Source organism: Oryzias latipes, chromosome 1, assembly GCF_002234675.1.
Source record: "Oryzias latipes chromosome 1, ASM223467v1".
Taxonomy (NCBI): Eukaryota; Metazoa; Chordata; class Actinopteri; order Beloniformes; family Adrianichthyidae; genus Oryzias; species Oryzias latipes.
In genome coordinates this window covers 8,693,742-8,714,833 of record NC_019859.2, presented here as the reverse complement: position 1 = coordinate 8,714,833, position 21,092 = coordinate 8,693,742, and the positions used below count along the sequence as shown (strand labels likewise).

General features: G+C 38.8%; 1 protein-coding gene across 2 annotated transcripts; it reads right to left on the bottom strand.

Annotated features, from left to right (window-relative positions):
- Positions 1 to 396: 396 nt before the first annotated feature.
- On the bottom strand, positions 397 to 15,339 carry mdh1 (malate dehydrogenase 1). 2 transcript variants are annotated; one of them, XM_011492737.1, is made up of 9 exons: positions 14,978 to 15,339; positions 5,895 to 5,993; positions 4,547 to 4,643; positions 3,688 to 3,863; positions 2,089 to 2,211; positions 1,596 to 1,772; positions 1,398 to 1,511; positions 1,205 to 1,294; positions 397 to 832 (listed from the first exon to the last, which is right to left on the bottom strand). In XM_011492737.1, exons 1-9 carry the CDS (start codon positions 15,029 to 15,031, stop codon positions 710 to 712), a joined length of 1,053 nt encoding a protein of 350 aa, XP_011491039.1. In that variant the 5' UTR covers positions 15,032 to 15,339; the 3' UTR covers positions 397 to 709.
- Positions 15,340 to 21,092: the final 5,753 nt, after the last annotated feature.

The following is a 21,092-nucleotide window of genomic DNA, read 5'->3' as shown; positions in this document are numbered from 1 at the left end:
CCTGGCTCAAAGTGAATAAAACGATAAGACATTTGGCAGACATATTAGGAATGTGGGCGTGGTCAACCAAAAACCTCAGTTGCAAAGGAAAGCCAAAAATTAACTTCTGACAATTCTTCTAACATTTACATAGAGCTGTTTGTCACCCACAGGCAGCCAAAACATGAATTGGTTGCCATGTTGATCCAATCACAAAAGAAAAGTATGTTATTTCATAAATGTGTCTTGTAGAGCTCTGACCAGTGTGGCAGAGTGAAGGGCCTGAAGCAGCTGCTTCGGATGCTTTTTTCCCCATTTCATCTTAGAACTTTAAAGAGAGCACAGCTGATCTGACAGTGATTTCCATTTTAAAGACTCAATATTAAACACCATAAATAAAAGTTGAAGACTCACAAATGAAGTTTCGTGTTTGTTTTATTGCAGATAAAATGATCTGTTACAGTTTCTGCACAACTACTGTTTTCATCTACCGGAGACTCTTGTCCCGCAAACAGAGGAGGCCAGGTGTGGAAATTTTGACAGATTCTCAGTGAATCTGAAGAAGTGGCCTGGTGACACACACACATTCACGCATGCACACACACACAAACTAACGCACACACACACACAGCTCCAACAGTTAGAACAGTGGAGGGCTTTGACTTCAGAGCCGAGAGCAGTGCGTCTGCAGCGGATCTGGGAGCTTCTGCTGGCCAGCAGGGGGCGATAGTCACTGAGAAAGGAAGTCCATGGCGGTGTCCCGCTCCTCCACCAGCTCTGCCGCTGTGGCGTCCATCTTGGCCCGTGAAAAGTCGTTGATAGGGAGTCCATCAACAACTTTCCAGGTCTTGTTCTATTAAAACAAAAAATTTGTGGCATTTTGTAACTATTTTGTAACAGAATAAACAAACAAAATATATGGAAAGAAAATAATGAACAAAACAGTGGAATAAAAGCTCACTTTTAAAAGCAGCTTCTCTGATGTAAACAAAGTTAAATCAGATCATGTGTTGCTGATCTGAAAAAAACAGTTCTTTGTTTTGGGATTTGGACTTGGACCTGTAAGCAGTTATTTTTGTTAATGATCCTAAAGAATAAAACTCTTGACATGATGGGCTTTTTTTCTTCTTTACAGGTGAAAATGGCCACAAAATGATCTTGTTTGCTTCATTTTCACATTTCTTCTCGTTCATTTAAAGCAGAAAAGCCCTCAGACATCTCTCACCTTGATCTGGATGGGGAAGGAGTAGATGAGGTCTTCTGGGATGCCGTAAGAGTTTCCTGCAGCGTAAACTCCCATGGAGATGAACTCCCCCTGTTTAAGTCAATGAAACATCAGTTTTTCGGATAATGCCGAAAAGGTGAAAGGACTCAACAGAATCTGTTCTTTGAAAATAGCTCCTAAATTCTGCACAGACCTCCTTCGTGCCGAACCAGATGTCCCTCATGTGGTCACAGATGGCTTTGGCCGCGGACATCGCGCTGGACAGCTTCCTGGCCTTGATGACAGCGGCGCCTCGCAGCTGCACGGTCTGCAGAACCGACAAAAACAAACTTCACACTCTGTGGAGACGAGTTTCGCCTTAACGTTTTCTACCAGCAGGTGGCGCACTCACAGAGATGAAGTCCCCTCTGAGCCAGGCGTCGTTCTTCACGGCGTCGTAGGCGCTCACCTCCGAGCCACTGACGTTCACCTTGGCGTGATGGACGTCGGGGTACTGAGTGGAGGAGTGGTTCCCCCAGATGATGACGTTCTTGACCTTGTCGGAGGAAACACCGCAGCGCATCGCCACCTGCAGGACAGACGCAGACACGGCAGCAAGAAACAATTCTGGTCGTATTCTTGGACAACTTTTTCTCCAAAACAATTTTTCTCTTGTTTCGGGGGAATTTATCAAGTCAGTCAGAATACAGAGAAACCAGAAATCTAAAACCACATTCGCCTACCTGATTAAATAAACTAAATATAGATTAAATGTATGCACAAGTTTGTTGAGAATGTCCAAAAGCTTTTTGCCCTCCAAGTGTGAAAACTATGACCCAACCTTCCGCATCCTCTAGAGCCCACCGCTCCAGCGTTTGCTGCAGTCAAGGGGAACCTGGGCGTACCTGGGAGCAGGCTCGGTTGTGGTCCAGCCGGGTCAGGCAGGAAAAGTTCTCCTTGGGAATGGATGGAGCCGACTTGGAGGCAATCAGACAGTTTGTGTTTGCTGGGTTTCCAACCACCAAGACCTGATGAAGATAAAATGGAGGTGTCGGTCACTGCACTGCTTTAACATGAGCGACTATTTGGCTGGGATTTGTGGTTTTGATTAATTTAATAGTCAGACACAAAACTGTTTTGTTTCTTTAAACTTTCACTAATACATATTCTGAATTCTTACATTAAAAACATATATTTTTTGTTTGAAAGAAAAAAAAAAAATGCAGGGTCAGCCAGAGGTCAGTTGACCTCTGACCTTCAAGTCCCAGGTGTTTCCTGTTCTGCTGCCCAATGCCCTTGAGCACTAAACACAACAGTAGTGAGCTGGCTTGCACCTTTGCATGGCAGCTGTAAATGTGAGTAAATGTGATTGTGACTAAAGCTCTTTGGGCCGTCATGTAGGTGGAACTGCACTGTGCAGGTCCACACCATTGAACCATTTTCTATGCCAAACCTTGATTCCATTTTTGTCTGAAGAATTTTAAAACCAGCTCAAATATTCAAGTAAAATCTAATTAAAAAATAAAAGTGACAAAAATGTTTTAGATTAAATTATCTTCTGAGCCATGTTTGGAGCCAAAGTCTCCACAGTGCATCTGCGCATGAACTTTGACCTCAGGAGAGATTAGAGCCTCAAGCTGAAGGCTGACATTTAACAAACTTTACAAATTTACACAATCGTATTTAAAAAAAAAACAACCTCAAAAACAAAACAACATCAAAGCATAACCAAGTAAAAACAACAAATCTTAAAACCTTAATGAACAAAATATGTTTCTTCATGTAACCGTAGCGACAGTAACTTAAGGTAATTGCAGCAAAATGAAACACTTAAAAATATATTGATCACTTGAAATAAAACAATACTAGTCAACTGTTTTTATAAAAGGACAAAAAAACTTTTGTTTAAAAAATTAAGTTCACAAACGGCGCCATCTAGAGTCTAGGAGTATAAAGACACTTTCATTTCTTTCTTAATATTTTTCAAGGAGAGAAGAGGAACACATCTCCTTAAAACACTGCTAGAAAAAAATGCCAAACATCTCCACACACTTTGATCAACTTCTGATATAAAAACATCGCAGATTTACAGGAAATGATTTTATATTCAAATGAAAATATGCTGCTAAAAAATTGGACGTTTTTCATTTTAACTACGCTCTTAAGCTATTCAAAATGGTAATAGAAAAGTTTATACATTTGGTCAATAAAATCCCCTTTTCTCTGCATCTATTCAGTTTTACTTTTGTCAGAAAGATAAAATAAACAGATTTTTTGTGACTGTTGTGGTCATTTTAGTTCCATCAAATAAGATATAATAAAGCTGTTGAATTGTGGAGAGCTTGTAGGAAAGCTGAAAACCTGCCGTTTGTGTGTGGATGCTACATAAGCAACTTCACTTCTTGTTTTTAATCGATCAGCAAGGAGGAAGCGGTTCCTGACTGCAGTGACCGTCGCGTGATTTCCTTCCAAAACTAAAACAGTGGGATGTTTGGAGGCGTCACCTTCACGGTCTTCTTGGCGTACTTATCCAGGGCTTGTCCCTGCGTCTTAAAGATGGCCACATTGGCTTTCAGCAGGTCCTTCCTCTCCATTCCCTCCTTCCTGGGCATGGAGCCCACCAAGATGGCAGCATCGATGTCCTTGAAGCCCACCTCCACCTTGTCGGTGGGGATGACCTCTGTGTGGAGAAGAGGGAGGTGTTCATCGTTCATGTTTGAAACGAGTCCGTCTTCATGATCAATTCCTGCCGCCTCAGCAGATGCTGACGAAAAAGGTGAACCGTTTGCTTGTTAGAGAGAAGCTGCTGCTATCAGACTGGACTTCAGTCAGAGTTCAGTTCTGCTCGTGCACTCATCTGATTGGCTGCTGGGGTGTCTGAACCAGCAGCCAATCGGGAGGTTTGTTTCAGACACTCCTTCCTCCTGCATGCAGTGGCAGAGGATGAGGAGGAGGAAGGCTGAAGGAGCTTCAGAAGGAGAAACAATCAAACACAATTTTAATGTATTTATGTTTCAGGGCAAGATGCTATTCTTATTTTACTGCACTGAACAGAATATTTCTTGTTCAGAGGTGTAATATTCACAGTAAACCACTTAATGTTGTTTTTACAACAGCTGATGGTTTTAAGGGGGAAGAGGCAACAAAAAAGGAGGCTTTTTTTTAAATCTGTCAGTCAACAGATGCTAAATAATGTAAATAAAGATGGGAAAAGACTGTTCATATGTAGTTTTGTAATGTCACAGTAACATGTAACTCAACAGCTCATAAATATTTGTGTTTGCAAACCGAGTCTAAAAACTAAAACATGTAAAGTCTTTTTTCTTTTTCAAGATAAACTTTTAAAAATAAGAATTCACTCACCCCTCAGCAGAGGGAGGGCGCAGTCCTGCAGCTCCATGACCACTCCGTCCAGCACCGGCAGCATGGGGGGGATGTCCAGCAGGATCAAGATGATTGGCTGAAGAAAAGCAAATAAGACAAGGAAAGAAGTCATTTTCTGATGGGTTTTTTATTTTATTTTTTTATAAAACACATTCAAATTCAGTGAGTAGTTTTTCCTAAATGACCAAACTTTCACACAAATAGCTTCAACCAAAAACCAAAAAATGTAAATCAGAATTTCTTCAGAAACAAGCCAATCTGATTTCATGTTTTTTTTTCTTAAATCATCTTTAATGCCATAAAAATTCAATGCAAAGAAAGTACCGTATACATTATACAAAAAAATATGGATTTAGCTTAATTTAAATATTGAATTCCAACTTTGACTTTGGAATAATTTGAATAATTATTGCAAATTATTCTCAATTAGGAGCAACAGCTCTGCATGCTTGGTTAGGATTCATATGTCAAAAAACAATAAACAATCAAATGTTTCCATCTCTGGATAAGACATGAACAAGGAATTTAAACAAGTAATTTTCTAAAAAAAAAAAAAAAAAAAAAAAAATCATAATTATAAATTCCACATCCAATCTGCTTTATTATATTAGTGACACTGCAGTTTTTGCAAAAATACATGCAACAATTCAATATTTTAATGCCCTGCATAAATACTTTATGCACGGGTTTTACATTTTTAGAGCCTCTGTTGTCAGATTTAATTTTTTTAGGAGCCACAATTTTAAAGACAGCAATGTTAACTTTAAAGTTTTACACACAAGTGCAAATTTAGATTAATGTCAAAACATAAAATCAAGCTTTTTAAAAAGTTTTTTTTTCTTTTTACCATTTATTTGAAACAAATACATGTGGTTTTAAATACAAATTTTGCCGGCTTTTTGAGAATTAAAAAAACCTATAAAACAGGTCAAAATTGTTCCGATTTTTTATTTTATTTGAAGTTTTTGTCTTTTATTTAAATGGGGTCAGGGCATATTCAGATTTGACTAAATCTTTATTTTAATTGTTTTAACACCTGCACTAAAAAGATACTTGTGCCATTATGTGTGAGAATCCTGCAATTCACTTCAAATTGAACCAAAATAGATTATAATCTTTTAAGGAAAATACAAAGATCAAGTGCTTTAAGATAATGGGGCTTTCCCTGGATTTTCCCTGCATCAAAAAGCTGGATGGTTGGAAGCTGAGGGCATCCTACCAGTGGTAATGCCGTTACGTAACAGCTGTGTGCAGCTGACATGAACAGGAGGACAGGGTCTCCTTCTGCAGCTGCACCACGACACGAACACATCAGCCGATCGCCTACCTGGTCCTTCCCGAACACATCCCCCTTTGCGATGCTGAACAGCAGGGAGTAGGCGATCTGTCCGGCAGCCCCGGTCACCACAACACGGATTGGTTCGGCCTGCAGAGGAAGCAAACCCAAGGTCACTGATTTAAACTGAACACTAAAGGTCAACACCAGGAATTGCAGGTCAGTCTTCTCTGAAAGGAGATTCCCCACCACTCCAATCAGTAACAGGCAGAATGACCTTGCACGTCACTGCCAGAGCACGTGGCATGGCCTTTATTTTTGGACAAATATCAAGTAATTTTCTGCCATCAATGATCAGATCAACTCTACAAAACTATTTCAAATAAATTAAGTTCAACCTTTTAAGAAAAACAATGGCATACACCTTTTTTAAGGCCAATATAAGCTAGCTCGTCAGGTGACTTTTTCTTAATTTAAACAGGATTCCACCTCAGAGACTCGCTCTGATTGGCTGACCGAGAAAGTATCAAGAAAATGGATGTCGACGTCATCTGACGTCGCTGCCACGCCGCCTGCTACTTTAAAAAAATGGATGAATTAAAAGTAAGAAGGAGCAGTTGAACGTTGAACTTCTGTGCACTTTCACTAAACGTTGCATCGTCTCGTTTCAGTTCATTTTTAAAGTTCACACCGCGGGTTGAACGCTGTTGCGTGTTTAGCAACCAAAACAAATATTAGCATTTTTAGCATTAAAAAAGATGCAATGGTGACGTTGTCGCCTCAATGTCATCCGGTAATGCACTATAAAACTCTGCATTCCCATTGTTCAGATAAACATTTAGGAGGTTATCTAAATATAAAGTGCAAGAAATAAAGCCTAATGTCGTCGTCGTTACCATTTTTTGCTAGTAGAAGGAGGAGGTTGTTTCGGATGCGGCTGTGCTCCCTGCTCAGAGTCGGACTGGACGGCGGGGGTCACCTCTATCCGTGTTTTGTGAAATTAGGCGGTGAATAGACCCGCCCCATAACGCTTGGGATTTGTAGTCCTAAAACACGCTGATGTAGCAGGATAGGCAAATTGATTGCTTTTAAAGTAACTCTTTCTCCCAGAATGCATCGCTCTGGTTCCAACCGCCCACATGTTGACGACGCTTTTCTAAAAAAAAAAAAAAAAAAAAAAAGGAACCTTTTCCCCGCTATTGTCTCAGAAAGCTCAACGCTTGCGACACCTAGTGGTTGGTAGAAAAACTGCGCTGCTCGAGCACAACTTGAATTACAAATCATTTATTTTTTAACATTTCTCCAAAAATTATTATCCACGATGTAACAACAATTAGGAGGGATTTCCCCTCTCTTTTACTATCAACTATCTAACAAATGAAACGTACATACAGTACAGACCAAAAGTTTGGACACATCTTCTCATTCAAAGAGTTATGACTATGAAAATTTTAGATTCAAATGAAAGCATCAAAACTATGAATTAACATGTGGAATTATATACCTAACAAAAAAGTGTGAAACAACTGAAAATATGTCATATTCTAGGTTCTTTACAGTAGCCACCTTTTGCTTTGATTACTGCTTTGCAAGGCCACCACAGCATCTTGCAGCGGCATGCTATTCCATCCGGTTTGCGTTTAGTTGGACCATCGTTTATTTTTCAACAGGACAATGACCCCAAACACACCTCCAGGCTGTGTAAGGGCTATTTGACCAAGAAGGAGAGTGATGGGGTGCTGAGCCAGATGACCTGGCCTCAGCAGTCACCGGACCTGAACCCAATCGAGCTGGTTTGGGATGAGCTGGACCGATGAGTGAAGGCAAAAGGGCCAACAAGTGCTAAGCATCTCTGGGAACTCCTTCAAGACTGTTGGAAGACCATTTCAGGAGACTACCTCTAGAAGCTCATCAAGAGAATCCAAAGAGTGTGCAAAGCAGTAATCAAAGCAAAAAGTGGCTACTTTGAAGAACCTAGAATATGACATATTTTCAGTTGTTTCACACTTTTTGTTATGTATATAATTTCACGTGTTAATTCACAGTTTTGATGCCTTCAGTGTCACTCTACAATTTTCATAGTCATGAAAACAAAGAAAACTCTTTGAATGAGAAGTTATGTGTTCAAACTTTTGGTCTGTACTGTATATTTTGGAAAATGAGAAGAAATCATAAACAAAAGTTACAATAACATCAATGGAAAAAGTTATACGATTACTTAACACAGACTTTTTCAACTCATTTTAATGACTGATACAATTGCAAATAATTGCATAAAAAGAGACAGTTTATTAAAAGAAATCTATGAAAAAAACCACAACACCCCACGTTTCTATCTATAGATTATTGGATTTTTTCCACATTGTTGGAAAACATAATTATGCACCTTCCCACACCCCAGAAATCTCTGTATGCAGCTCAATAAATTCAAATGAATTCCCAAACTAAAACTATCGGAAATTTGTAAGTTTTTGTTTAACATGCACAATTCCAGGGATTTGTCTTCTTTAGAAATATGTTTAGAATAATCTACCTTTCATTGCTGTACAACATATGTATAATCTCTACAACATTCACAAATGTCTTTTTTTTTTGGGGGGGGGGGGGGGGTCTTCATAAGAACCCACAGGGATGAGGCATTTTGATTCAATTACTTTTTACATTCCTATGTCTTTAAATCCAACCCCATCATCCAGAATACCAAAATGACAGGGAGACATCATATTAAAAGAATAATAAAAGTATCCCAACCCACACAACAACAGTTTTCAGACTGCAAACTCTATTCCATCCATTATCTGAACCCCTTTTGTCCATTACGGGGTCACAGGGGTGCCGGAGCTTAACCTGTCCACTTTAGGATGAAGGCAGGGTTCACCCTGGACAGGTCGCGACAATGACTGTAGTAAATAAACAAATCCAAGAAGAGCACATGCATGATTTATTCATTATTTTCCATCAAATAATGATTGGTTTTCCTTTTCCCAACAGTTTTAATTAAACTGTAATCAACAAAAATGTATGTTTAAGGTATATTTAATTTGAGATTTACATTTGTTTTCTTGTTTTTTGATCAGAATTATTCATATCATATATGTTGTAAAGAAATGTTCAGTCTTTTGGAGAGGAAATATGCAAAAAAAAAAAAAAAAGAAGAGAAGAAGTTTAAAAATGTTTGAGAATAAATGCCTTCAGTTGTGTGAGAACAGTAAAATGGGACCTGAATCAAGCACACAAATCAAGAGAAGACACAAAAGTACTTCATACTAAATAAAAACCCTCCTAACAGTGGTCTGTAAAGCAGTTAGTGATTACTCGTTTTATACCAAACTGTTCCGTCTTACATTGTTGCTGATTTGGGGCTGAGCACGGGTGCAGCCGTTTCACCCCATTCAGTGCGTGGCAATCTGTGCCATTTTCATTGACTATAAATTATTAAAGAGGTTTCATAGCTTGTAATTTATTTTAGAGCTATAACTGCAATTTATATGTGCCACTATGATTTGTCTTGTAGAGGACAATGCCATTTGCATGACGGATTATATCTGGAGAATCCCATCCATTCAGAGATCACAGCTGATTTCTACTTTACCAGTCAACTGCACCGTGCTCTAAACCAAGTTTGCAGTCCGGCTTCAACACATTCACTTCACTGTGTCCGAACACATCACATCACATCACGGCAGCTGAACAAATAATCGAGCACGAGACAGAACAGGTAACTTTGCATTATGCAAACAGCTTACCTTTTTTTTTAATCACTCAAAACCCCAAATTAACTCATGAGGTCTGTCAACTTACATGAAACGCAATCTAGGAGTAGATCAGATGTATCCTATGGTCTGCAGTAACTTAAATGTTCTTGCAGCTGGCTTGAGTCTATAATGATCAGCAGATTTATTCGAATTATGTCTAAGAACTGACAAACAGGGGAATGTGAACGAGGCATCAGTCCCTCACACCCAGTATGCTATCTTCAAACGCACAATCTAACTTCCCAAGAAGCTATGATAACAAATTAGTAGTAGTATGAGAGCAAAAACATGATTAAAACTGCGACAGAACTCCACAAATGTTGCTTTGACCAGGTTGTGAGGTGAAAAAGATATGGCCGGGTGACCTAACGGGCACATTTTTGCCGTGCTAAACATTTGTCTGGGGGGTGGGCTGTTTTAGGATGATGCATTAAAAGGTATACAACATATTTGCACCAACAGTTTTCTTGTGGTTCCTAAGCATATGTGGTTGTATTATATTGAGAAGGGAACAAGCAAAAACTGCTTACAAACAACCCAGAAGATAAAGTAAAAAGATGTCCCAAGTCAGCCATTTGAGGCCTGAAGTTAACTTAATTGACTGTAAATCACAAAAATCTTAGGTTTAACCCACCTCGGAAATACCGCAGGTTACAGTTCCTGAAATGACCACTGGGGGCTGGTTTCAGAAAAGAAGAATTTCCCGTTTAGTTCCATGTTGAAAACCCCACTTTTACACCAAAATTAAACTTTTGTAACCTTAGAAAAACCTTTTTTGTAACTTAATTGCAAAAATAGTTTCTTTTTATTAGTTTTTTTTTTCTATTCACAGAAACTGAAGTTTATATCAACTTTTTAAAACTAGATTAGCATCAGAATTTAAATATAGAGTAAGATTTGTCAAAAATCAGCGTTTTTTTACAGCATGACCAATCAAAAAGAGCCACTAGTGAGATAATATAATATATAGAGAATAATAATATGAGTAATTAATAATGTGTAATAATAGTGATATTTATATATCTTTAACAGTTATAGACCGCTCTTTTTAACTAAGTTTGAAAGGTAATTTAGAACAAAGTTCACTTGTCTTTGCACAATTCAGCTGCTAGCTTGTTTAAGTGTTTAGCTTGTTATCTGCAGTATGGGGGGAGGTTAATCTCCTTAGAGCTGTCTGATCTGATTAAGGTTATATAGTAGAACAGCACCTTAATTGCATTCAACAGTCAGGATGTCACACGAGGAACCAATTGTTGGTTTTCTTTATTGTTTGTTTTTTTTTTTTTTTTGGGGGGGGGGGGTAAAAAGAGGTGGATAATTTTTTCATATGTTGTCAATTTTGTCGAACCCTGAGACCAAAATGAAAAAAACTTTTGAATTTTGCTTCCAATGCCAAGTTTACAGAGGGGCTAAAGGTACACAGAAAAGGTTCATGAATGAATTCATGTCCTTTTGAATGGAAAAGACATGTGGGGGCGGGGGGGTTAGTTTCAGGCAGGTGAGGTTTTCAGTTACAGTCACCTGTCAAGGACACCGGCAGCCATGTTGATCTTCGTGCCGTTTGCAGAGTTCAACAGAGCTGGAACCCTGACAGGAACTGACCGTGGTGCTGATAATCTGCTGCACATTCTGCTGCAGCAAACTCCAGCAACACAGCAGGAAGCCAGTCGCTCCAGCCTTCAGAATAAAAGTCAAAACATGCACAAGCCATTAGCCAGAATAGCAGTGACGGATAAAATGCAGATTTGTGTTTTCTGGCAAGAAAAAAGCTGAATCTTATGGTAATGTTAGGTTGATTCTAGAAAGAAGAGGTTTCATAAATGTGGACATTTTAACCCGTTTTAAAGCAAGATTGTGGAGCTACATCACTTTTGTTGCCTTTTTAGCTCTTAATTAGTTTGGAGTTGGAAACGAAAGAAGGAAAAAAATAAGAGACGACGCAATAAGAAAGTGAACCTTGTTCCAAATGAGCAGCCAGTCAAATCAGTCAGCATCAGTTATAATTGATGTTTAAACATTGTCATCACCCACACTTTGGTAAAAGCCTTCTTTTGAAAAGTTTGGTAAAAACCAAACTTCTTAGCTGTTTTACTGCAAACTGATTCTGGTCCTCAAAATCTATCAATGGTTTTCCAGGTATTCCTGCTTTACTTGCTGCTGACCAGCTGGATTTGGCGATTCCAGGCTGTGACCGAGAAATCTACAGAATCAGTAGCAGAAATGTCTGGAAAACAAAGTGGTACCAGAGTTGGAGAGCCCTGTTTAAGAGTAAGCTGGCAAAGAAAAAAATGCGAACTTTGCATTGTGGTGTGTAAAAAACATGCTAATTCAGAAGCTGGTGAACAAAAGTGACCAATAAAGAAAATAAAACAATGGCAGTCAGATGACTGACAGCATTGCTGTAAGGTTTGGTAGAGGAGGGCAAAATATGGGATTTTTTTTATTTATGTCCACAAAAGAGCAAAAAATCAACAATCGAAGACATTCAGAACCATAACATGTTTTCAAAGTTGTAAAAACTAATAATGATCCACTCAGATCATCTTTGGACCTTTTGTAAAAGTGTTTTTTTAATTATGATCATGCAGATCTTTAGGCAAAGTAAAAAACTGAGTTGTGGGCTGGACTATTGCCATCTCACCCCCTTTCTATCACCAATAACTGAGGGACCTCTGTTTACATCTTACAGCCCCTCGCCAGTGCTACAAAAATGGCAAACAATCTGAGCTATCCAGCCATGCAGTTTTGGGCCAAAGTCTAGCTCAGACAAGGAAAAAGAAGACATACATGGATCTAGTCATCTACAAGTTGACACCTCAGAACGTAGCAGAGAAGGAAGCTTGTGGTCCGTCCAGTGAATTTTTCTACAACACAAATATCCTTTTTACAAACGACTTTTTTTCTGCTCGATTCATAATCCGAATACACAAAATACTTTGAAATGCAATTTTGAGCTTAATTTTTTAAATATACGTCCTCAGTCATCAAAAAAATGCATGAAAAATGTTTTTTTTTAAAAACACCAAAACATGAATTTCATTGGAGTGGTTCTTTAACGAGAAGCCCTTAAATAGTTAGATATGTTTTAGAGCACCTTTGGAATGAACTGAAACCCCACTCCACTGGTGTCTATGCAGACACAACACCTGTTCTTATGCAGCTGGAACAGTTATTACACACGAATCTAAAGAAATAACAGAACAAACGCATCACCTACAGGAAGCTTAATAGAATGTTGTAAAGATTCAAGTTGGAGTTTGACCCCAAATTAAACAGTACAGTTGAGAGGCTTTCTACTTAGCAGCTCAAGAAAACGACCCCCCCCCATGTCAATCAGTTCCATCATCAGACTAGGCAGTAGAGCTAAAATGCTAGAGAAGTCACATTCAGATGTTAACCAACATCTATGTTTTTTTCTGCAATTCTAAGGAAAAAAACATGAAAGAACATTTTTTATATAATTGAAAAGAAATTTAGGCTTGAAGGAAATATACTGCAATTCAGTTTTAGCTAATCAACAATTTTTTTAAGCCACAGAAATGTGCAGATTGTACAACCTGATAGATGTTTAAATTCAGTTAGAGACGATTTTTTTATCTTTTACAGTCTGCAGATCAGACAAAGCAGCTGTGCGTTGTGAAGGTCTCTCATCTAACTGAAGGACCGCCATTTTATCAAAACCTGCAAATACAGCTAGAGGATTCTGATTGTTTACTATTATTATTATTGATGGACGAAACCTAAAGAATAATCTGGACAAATTGCGGATTTAATCCTATAAAATGCAAAAGAAAAAAACGGTGGTTCTTGGTTCATTCCTCCTGAGGGTCAGAGGTTTTGTTTGTTTTTTTTACACAAATGTGAATCAGTTTTTACTCTGTGGGTGGAAGGACATATTTTTTCCACAACTGATTTGACAGACAGTTGCCATGGCGTCATTGTTCATGAGGCACTGAGGTACCAACTGCAGGGTTGAAAGACAGTGAATATTGTCAGTTTCAATATGGGGCTTTGTCTTCATTCAGAAAAACAGTTTCCTAAAAAAAATGGGTTTTAACCCACTGACCTATAAAACTGACTAGATGGAATCCCAAATAAAACATTTTTTGAGCAAAGGATAGCTTCAAGAAACATCAACATAATCAGACACCGAGATTCATCAAACCTATCAATCATTAGAAATAAATAAAATAACTCTTATTCTTTGAGTTATACTTTACAGATTTTTCCTTATAGTTTTAAATCGTAATGAACATTTTTACACTTTGTTTGGATGCTGCTTACGTGTTGTTGTAAAAGAGGGAAAAAAAATCAGTAATTGAACAAAAAACTTCCAAAACTGATAGAAAATGTATATTTAACAGTTATAGATAATAGATATACAATAGGTTAAATAGGTAAGATATTTAGATAGCTAAAAATCAAAAGGATAAAACATCTGTATTATTTAAAAGTAAAATAAAAATGAATTAAAAAAACCCGATCAAGACTTAAAAAATCAACAGAAAATGTCTCAATAAAAAATATTTATAGCAAATTAGAAGTAAGAGTGTCATTTTGAAAAGTATATTAGAAATATAGTATATAACTGAATGGTAACATAAGAAAAATGCTAGAAGAAAAAAAATCAAATAAATTAAAGTAGAATGTTGTAAAATATTTTTAAATGGCCAAATTTAGGACATGTTAGCTTTTTGTTTGTTTTGATTTATAAAAAAAAATAAGAAAGGCCCACTTTTTAAGAATTGCTGCTTATTTAACTGCTTTTAACATTTTTCCTTGATTTATTCAACAGTTCATGATTTCTGTCGTTGTTTGTGTTTAATCTATTACTAAAAACTTTCTGCTTAAACACATTGAGATATTCAGCCAGCTAGGTTTTCTACATATGTTTATTCTTGAAAAAAATAATTTACAGTTTTAACTTGTATAATTGCGATCAGTTTAATCAACAAACGTTTAATAATAAGAAGCACAAAAACACAGGGAGTACGCCATGGAATCTTTTATTTTGAAAGAAACTTAGCGGAAGCTGATAATCCATTGCTGTTTAGATGTCAAGGAATCTTCAAACTCTAATCAGACCTGCAGCCTTTTAGTGAAATAATAACTAGAGGTTTAAGAAGAGTACGCAACCTGTTAGTTTACTTCGCTGGTTCTCGGTAGTCATTTTTAAAAACGAAGTTAATGAGAATAAAAGACACCGTTTAGCAGTGTTACCCCTAAACACGCCATAATAACACGAACGTAACTCTAAACTCAAAACTCATAACAGCCCCAATGATTCCTCTGAGATGGTGCGTTCAAGGACGTGCGATGAGCTCCGTCCGCCACGGCGGTCAAACATAGCCGCCGCCGGATGAGCCACTTTTAGCTCACCTGCGGTGAAATGGCCCGCACCACCATGTACATGGACGTCAGCAGCGTCAGCATGGTCCCGCGGGGAGTTTGTTGTCCTCAAAACCGGCGACCTCTGGTGCAGAAATAGTGGGTTAACCCAACGAATGCAGAGACGGGCGGACTGAAGGCGAGTCAGGACACCACCAAAAGACAGGCGGGGTGGACGCGTAATCGCCGTGGAGCAAAATGCGACTGTCACCGCGCCGCAGTCCCACCTCCACGGCGTCAGGTGCCTCCTGTCCTCTAGTCAAGTCACACCTCCACACACAAACGCACCCTGCTGCAGTCAGTCTAGTCCCTTAATAAGATTGTGCAGACGCAAATAGCTTCTGAGCGGCGGCTAAAGCTATTCAGGTGTGACACAGGTGAACTTGATGGAGGAAAACGGAAGAATTGCGAGAAAAAAATAGATAAATAAATGGGGAGGGGGGGGGGGTAGGCATGTATGACGTCACCAAACAATTTCATGTCTTTTATTTTGGAAGGATGGTGATGCAGGGTTGACGATCTGGAAATGCCTCAAATGAACCAGTAACTAACAGGCGGGCAAAACAAATCTATTTTTTTATTACTTTGGGTCAGAATAATTCCTATATAGGATGAATAAATACATTTATAAATCTTTTTTAAGTGAAAGAGGCATTTAAATTTTGTGTCATAAAAAGCTTCTTAAGGTTGCAATAAAAAGTCTGGCTTTCTTTAATTAGTGTCCATGAAACAAAGAAACTTAAATAACAAGAGCAATTTTCAACTAAAAGGGCTTCTGTTTGGCTTCTTGCTGGTATTGCATTCTGCCTGCCCTACATTACAAGCATTAGGATGTACAACTAAAGCTACGTGCACACCACCCTCGGCATTGTGCGGTCAAGCGGCCACTTTAAATGAAAAGCCAAGTAAACGGACATAAATACGCATTTCGAGCTTCCGCATTCCAAACTCGAAATCACACAAAGCCACGTAAGTTGCTATGACCGTTTTTAGGCTCTATGTTCTGAACGTGTGGCCATTGAACGCATGCTTAAAGTTAAACCAGGTTGAACCAGGTTGAAGGACTCAGATTTGGTAGCGATATATGGATGACGTCCCTTTTAATTCACAGAAGTGTCAAGTGTTTTAAAATTCATCATGAAGGAGAAATTAATATCTCTGGTTTGTTCCCGGGCGGAATTATTTGACATCAAGTCGTTCCTACAATAAATAGAGCTGTAAAAGAAAAAGGCCGGAGCTAGATTTGGGAGATTTGCATCGCTTTGATATTTTGTACCAAGCCCCACCAACTGTAGGTGACGGACATTCGCTAGTAAACAGTAGAAAAAGAAGAAAGCCCCTCCCTGCTTGACCAGTGTGAACAGCATGTTCTTGAACACACATCACATTTTTGGTGTGTCCGTAGCTTTAGGTGGGTATGACTGTATTGATTCATGGATATTTGCTGTTAGATTTGTTTTTTTTAATTTGGGATATTAAAAATACAATTTTAAAATTGTGTCACTTTTAACTTTTAAAACAACTGAGTGATCAATCAAGATCTATGTTTTATTTGTCACTGGTCCTTATTTAACATTTAACAAAAAAAATCTCTACAAAAGGTTAAAATTAGCAATAATAATAATAAACTTTATATATATATATAGCACCTTTCAAGACAAAAATCACAAAAGACTTCACAATGAAAAAGAAAGTAAAATACAGAAAATAAACAGAATTAGGAAAAATCTAATTGAAAAGCTTCAGCTTCTTTTTAAAAGAAAACACTGAGTCTACAGATCTGAGGCTGAGAAGAAGGGAGTTCTAGGATGAAGCCATCGCTGCAACAGCTTTGTCACCTCTAGTTTTTAGCTGAGTTCTCTTAACAGCAAGCAGACCCAAGGTCACATGATCTCAGGGACCTGCTGGTAGTGTACGGCTGGACACGGTATTTTATATAGACCGGTGCTCTGTATGTTAAAACCAAAATTTTGAAATGCACACGGAAATGGATGGGGAGCCAGTGCAGCTGGATTAGTAACGGGGTGACGTGTGAAAAAAAACTTAGAAGATTTGATTAAAAGCCTTGCAGCAGCATTCTGGACAACCAGGAGCCGGTCGAGAGATTTTTTACTTAGACATGTAAGGATGGAGTTGCAAAAATCAAGACGAGAAGAAATAAAAGCAGTATTTTAGATTTTAAAACTCTCTTTTTTTCCCTTTAGGCACAATTTGGCATTTTCAGTAAAATTAGTTCAGCTGTGAAAAATCTATCTTTTTTTATATTTAAAGGGAATAACAAAATAATTGTTTGGTTAAGAGATTTATTTCATGTCTGAAGTGAAGCTATACATTGAAAATACATTCCTGCAAGTCCCAGTACTCTGATGCGCTGATGCCTGCAGATGCTGTGTGCACAGCCTGTGTTTATGTTGTGGATTAATCCACAGATCCCTGTTTATTTTGTCATTAGGGGCCAGCATGATTCAGTGTAGAAGGACATAAAAAATACTGGCACGAAGCTGGATGCACGAGGCTTGCTGTTCTCAAAACCCTTTTATGATTTCTTAATGAATGAGACAGTAATGGTGGTAAGCCAGACATCAGTTACTGAACATAGTATTTTGCAGTGAAGTAATGTTCTTTGTTTTTTTAGTTTAACATTCAGATACTGTCTGGAGCAAAGATTTGGTTCCCAAATGATGGTCCTTTGTCTATCTGTCAAATGTCAGAAAACAGATCAATAAAGTTTACTCAAAAGTAACCTGATAGAAAAGAAAAAGAGTGAAAATGGCCTCAGAGCAGACCATCCTTCTGTTGTACATCACTAAAAACACAGCAAGTCTTTTTGATCTTCTTTTGCTGTTACTCATCGCATATTTTAACACGTCTTACATTAAAACATAATTATTTTTAGCTGTCACTTTAAAAGGACATTTGATTTGACTCATGTTTTAAAAATAAATCTTAAAGGTTAACTGTTTAGAATAGCGTTTTTTTTTTTATTTAAGTTTTTATTTTGGTCATTCTATTTGTTTGCATATGTCACCTAGTTTTCTAAGATTATTTGATTATTATCAGTGCTTCGTTTATCTTCTAAGTGTTTTGATTTATTGAAATGCTCAAGAGATTGAAGACGACCAATTCTGGTTGTCAAATGAGTTTTTTGCTGCAGCAGCAGTGGATGCAGTTTATTTTTTCTGGACAGAAAAGCAGCTGCAACCTTGATCAACTAGCATACTTTTGAGTCTGGATTTGTCACAAAACTGCTTCTTAAAAAAGTAAACACTTGATCTGACCAGCATTCTACTGAAAAAAAAATAGCGTTTGTTACAAACAGCACAAGCAAAGTTCAGTACAGTAATAAAAAATATGATCAGTTCTTTTCCACATCATTTTATTAACCATGAAATTCATTGAGATGTGACAATGGACTCATGGTGAAATAGTTTTACCTGAAAAAGCAGAATACTTTGTAGCGCCAGTCCTTTACTTTCAAATCTCCAACCATCTGCCCGTGCACCTGAGCACAAACAAGGTCATAGCTCCCACCTTAAAACAATAAGCCAATTAAAACGCTGCAGTGCAAGTGTTTGCGTTAGTCCTACAAGTAACGTTGACAAATTAAAAGAAACTTGATCTCAGCAAAAGCAAGGAATCACTTTACAGTACACTGCTCATATTATCGGAGGGAGAAAAATATTATGGGCTTGTTGAATTAACTGTAAAAATAATTGTTGGTGTAAAGATTTAATAGATACTTTAAAAGGATCCATTTTCTTTCCAAGTTGTACTACTTAAATTTTCAACTGACCTTTGAATTAATCCTTAAATAGTCATTCAAAAATCACTACTTGTAAAACCTGTAAAGACGTGTAAAGCCAAAAAAACAATGAGAGAAAAGTTTATTTACCAAAATATAAGCTAAATCTAAAACCAGATTATAAATAAGAACAAAAATCACAAAAAAGACAGAAAATTCATCAAAACAAACCAAAAAAAAAAGAACAAAGTGCAAACTTTAATCTGTATAGATTTAAATTTCCGAAAATCAACAAAAACAAAAGGGTAGCTCGGTTGGTAAGGTGCAGGACTGTCATGCAGGAAACCCGGGTTCGATTCCCAGGGCGGAACGAACAATTAATGGTAATGGAAATGGGGCAATTACCATGGAAATGGGGCAATTACCATAACAAAGACGGGCAATTACATCACCCAGTGAGGGTCCTTGGGCAAGACCCTTAACGTTAATGCCTACCTCACAACATGAGAGACAATGAACCACATGTCATGCCGGCTCAGACGTCGCCCGGCCAAACAAGGTCTGCGTCAGGTGCTGAGGAACCAGAGCACCCTGATGGAAAGTGGGCTACTGGAACAAGACGGAAATGGACTAGATGTGAGAACAAGGTTCTGTTAGAATGCTACTACTCAAGTAATCCCACCCAGAGGGGTTACATGCAGAGAATGTGGAATGAATGGATGCTTCGAAACCCACAATCAAGGCTAACTGCCAAACAACTGGTAGCTCAGTGCTCTAACATCCACAAACGGCAACTCCTATCACAACTTGAAATTGAAGCGATACAATACAATGCCACGGGAGAGCCAGAACAACAGGTCAGAGAGGAGATTATACCACACTCCCACCCTGAGATTGGGTACACAGCCCCAACAACCACAATTACGCTGAGCGAGGCAGCAACTGACCTGAAAGACAAGATCATGTCTACAATGAACACTAGGCAACCCCGACACCAACTACAACGGTTAAGTGACGTACCTGAAAGTCTACTGGAAACTGTGAATGAAGCATTGAGGGCAATTCCTACCACAACCATCTCAGAAACCAATGAACTGGTTTACACTTCAGCAGCAGTGATCCTTGAAATGCTTGGCTACAAGAGCAACCATGGAAGAAAACAGTAGCCACCATGGAAGCAACGGTTAGAGGCCAAAATCAAGGCAACTCGGAAGGATGTGAGTAAGCTGACAGAGGCTCAAAGAGGTACAATGAGAAAGCAAGTACCTAAGAGATACAGCCAGATGCCCATACCTGAGGCACTGGAAACTGCCAAACAAAGGCTCCTAGCCTTGAGCAGCCGCCTAAAGAGGTACACAAGAGACAATGAAGCCAGACGAATAAACAGGCTATTCGCAACTCAACCTGCAAAAGTGTACGCTCAGTGGCAGGGTCAAAACAGCCGAGCAGACCCACCAAGGCTAGAAACTGAACAGTACTGGAAAAGTATATGGGAGAAACAGACAGCACATAACAGCAATGCCCAGTGGCTGGTCTCTCTAAGAAAAGAACATAGCAACCTCCCTGAACAGAATCCAGTAACCATCACAGTGGCAGACATCCAAGAAAGAGTCTCAGGTATGAAGAACTGGACAGCACCGGGCCCTGACATGATACATGCCTACTGGCTAAAGAAGCTTACCGCACTCCACGAGCGCCTGGCAGCACAAATGAACCAGCTGCTAAGAGATGGGACTCACCCCGAATGGCTAACGGAAGGGCGAACGATCCTGATCCAGAAGGATCCCTCAAAGGGTGCAGTCCCATCCAACTACCGGCCAATAACCTGTCTGTCCACAACATGGAAGCTCATGTCAGGCATCATTGCAACCAAGATAAATAGGCACATGGATCAATTCATGAGTAACACACAGAAGGGCATTGGTAGAGACTCCAGAGGAGCCAAACACCAACTCCTGGTCGACAGAACAGTCGCTCAAGACTGCAAGTCACGACACACCAACCTGTGCACAGCCTGGATTGATTAAAAGAAGGCCTATGACTCGATGCCACACACATGGATCACTGAATGCTTGGAGCTGTACAACATCAACAGGACTCTAAGAGCCTTCATAGGAAACTCAATGAAGCTGTGGAAAACCACCCTTGAAGCCAATGGGAAGCCACTTGCACAAGTGTCCATCAAATGTGGGATATACCAAGGTGATGCTCTGTCCCCACTGCTGTTCTGCATAGGTCTCAACCCCCTCAGTCAAATAATCAACAAGACTGGCTATGGATACCGACTCAGAAATGGGGCCAACATCAGTCACCTCCTCTACATGGATGACATCAAGCTATATGCTAAGAGTGAGCGTGACATTG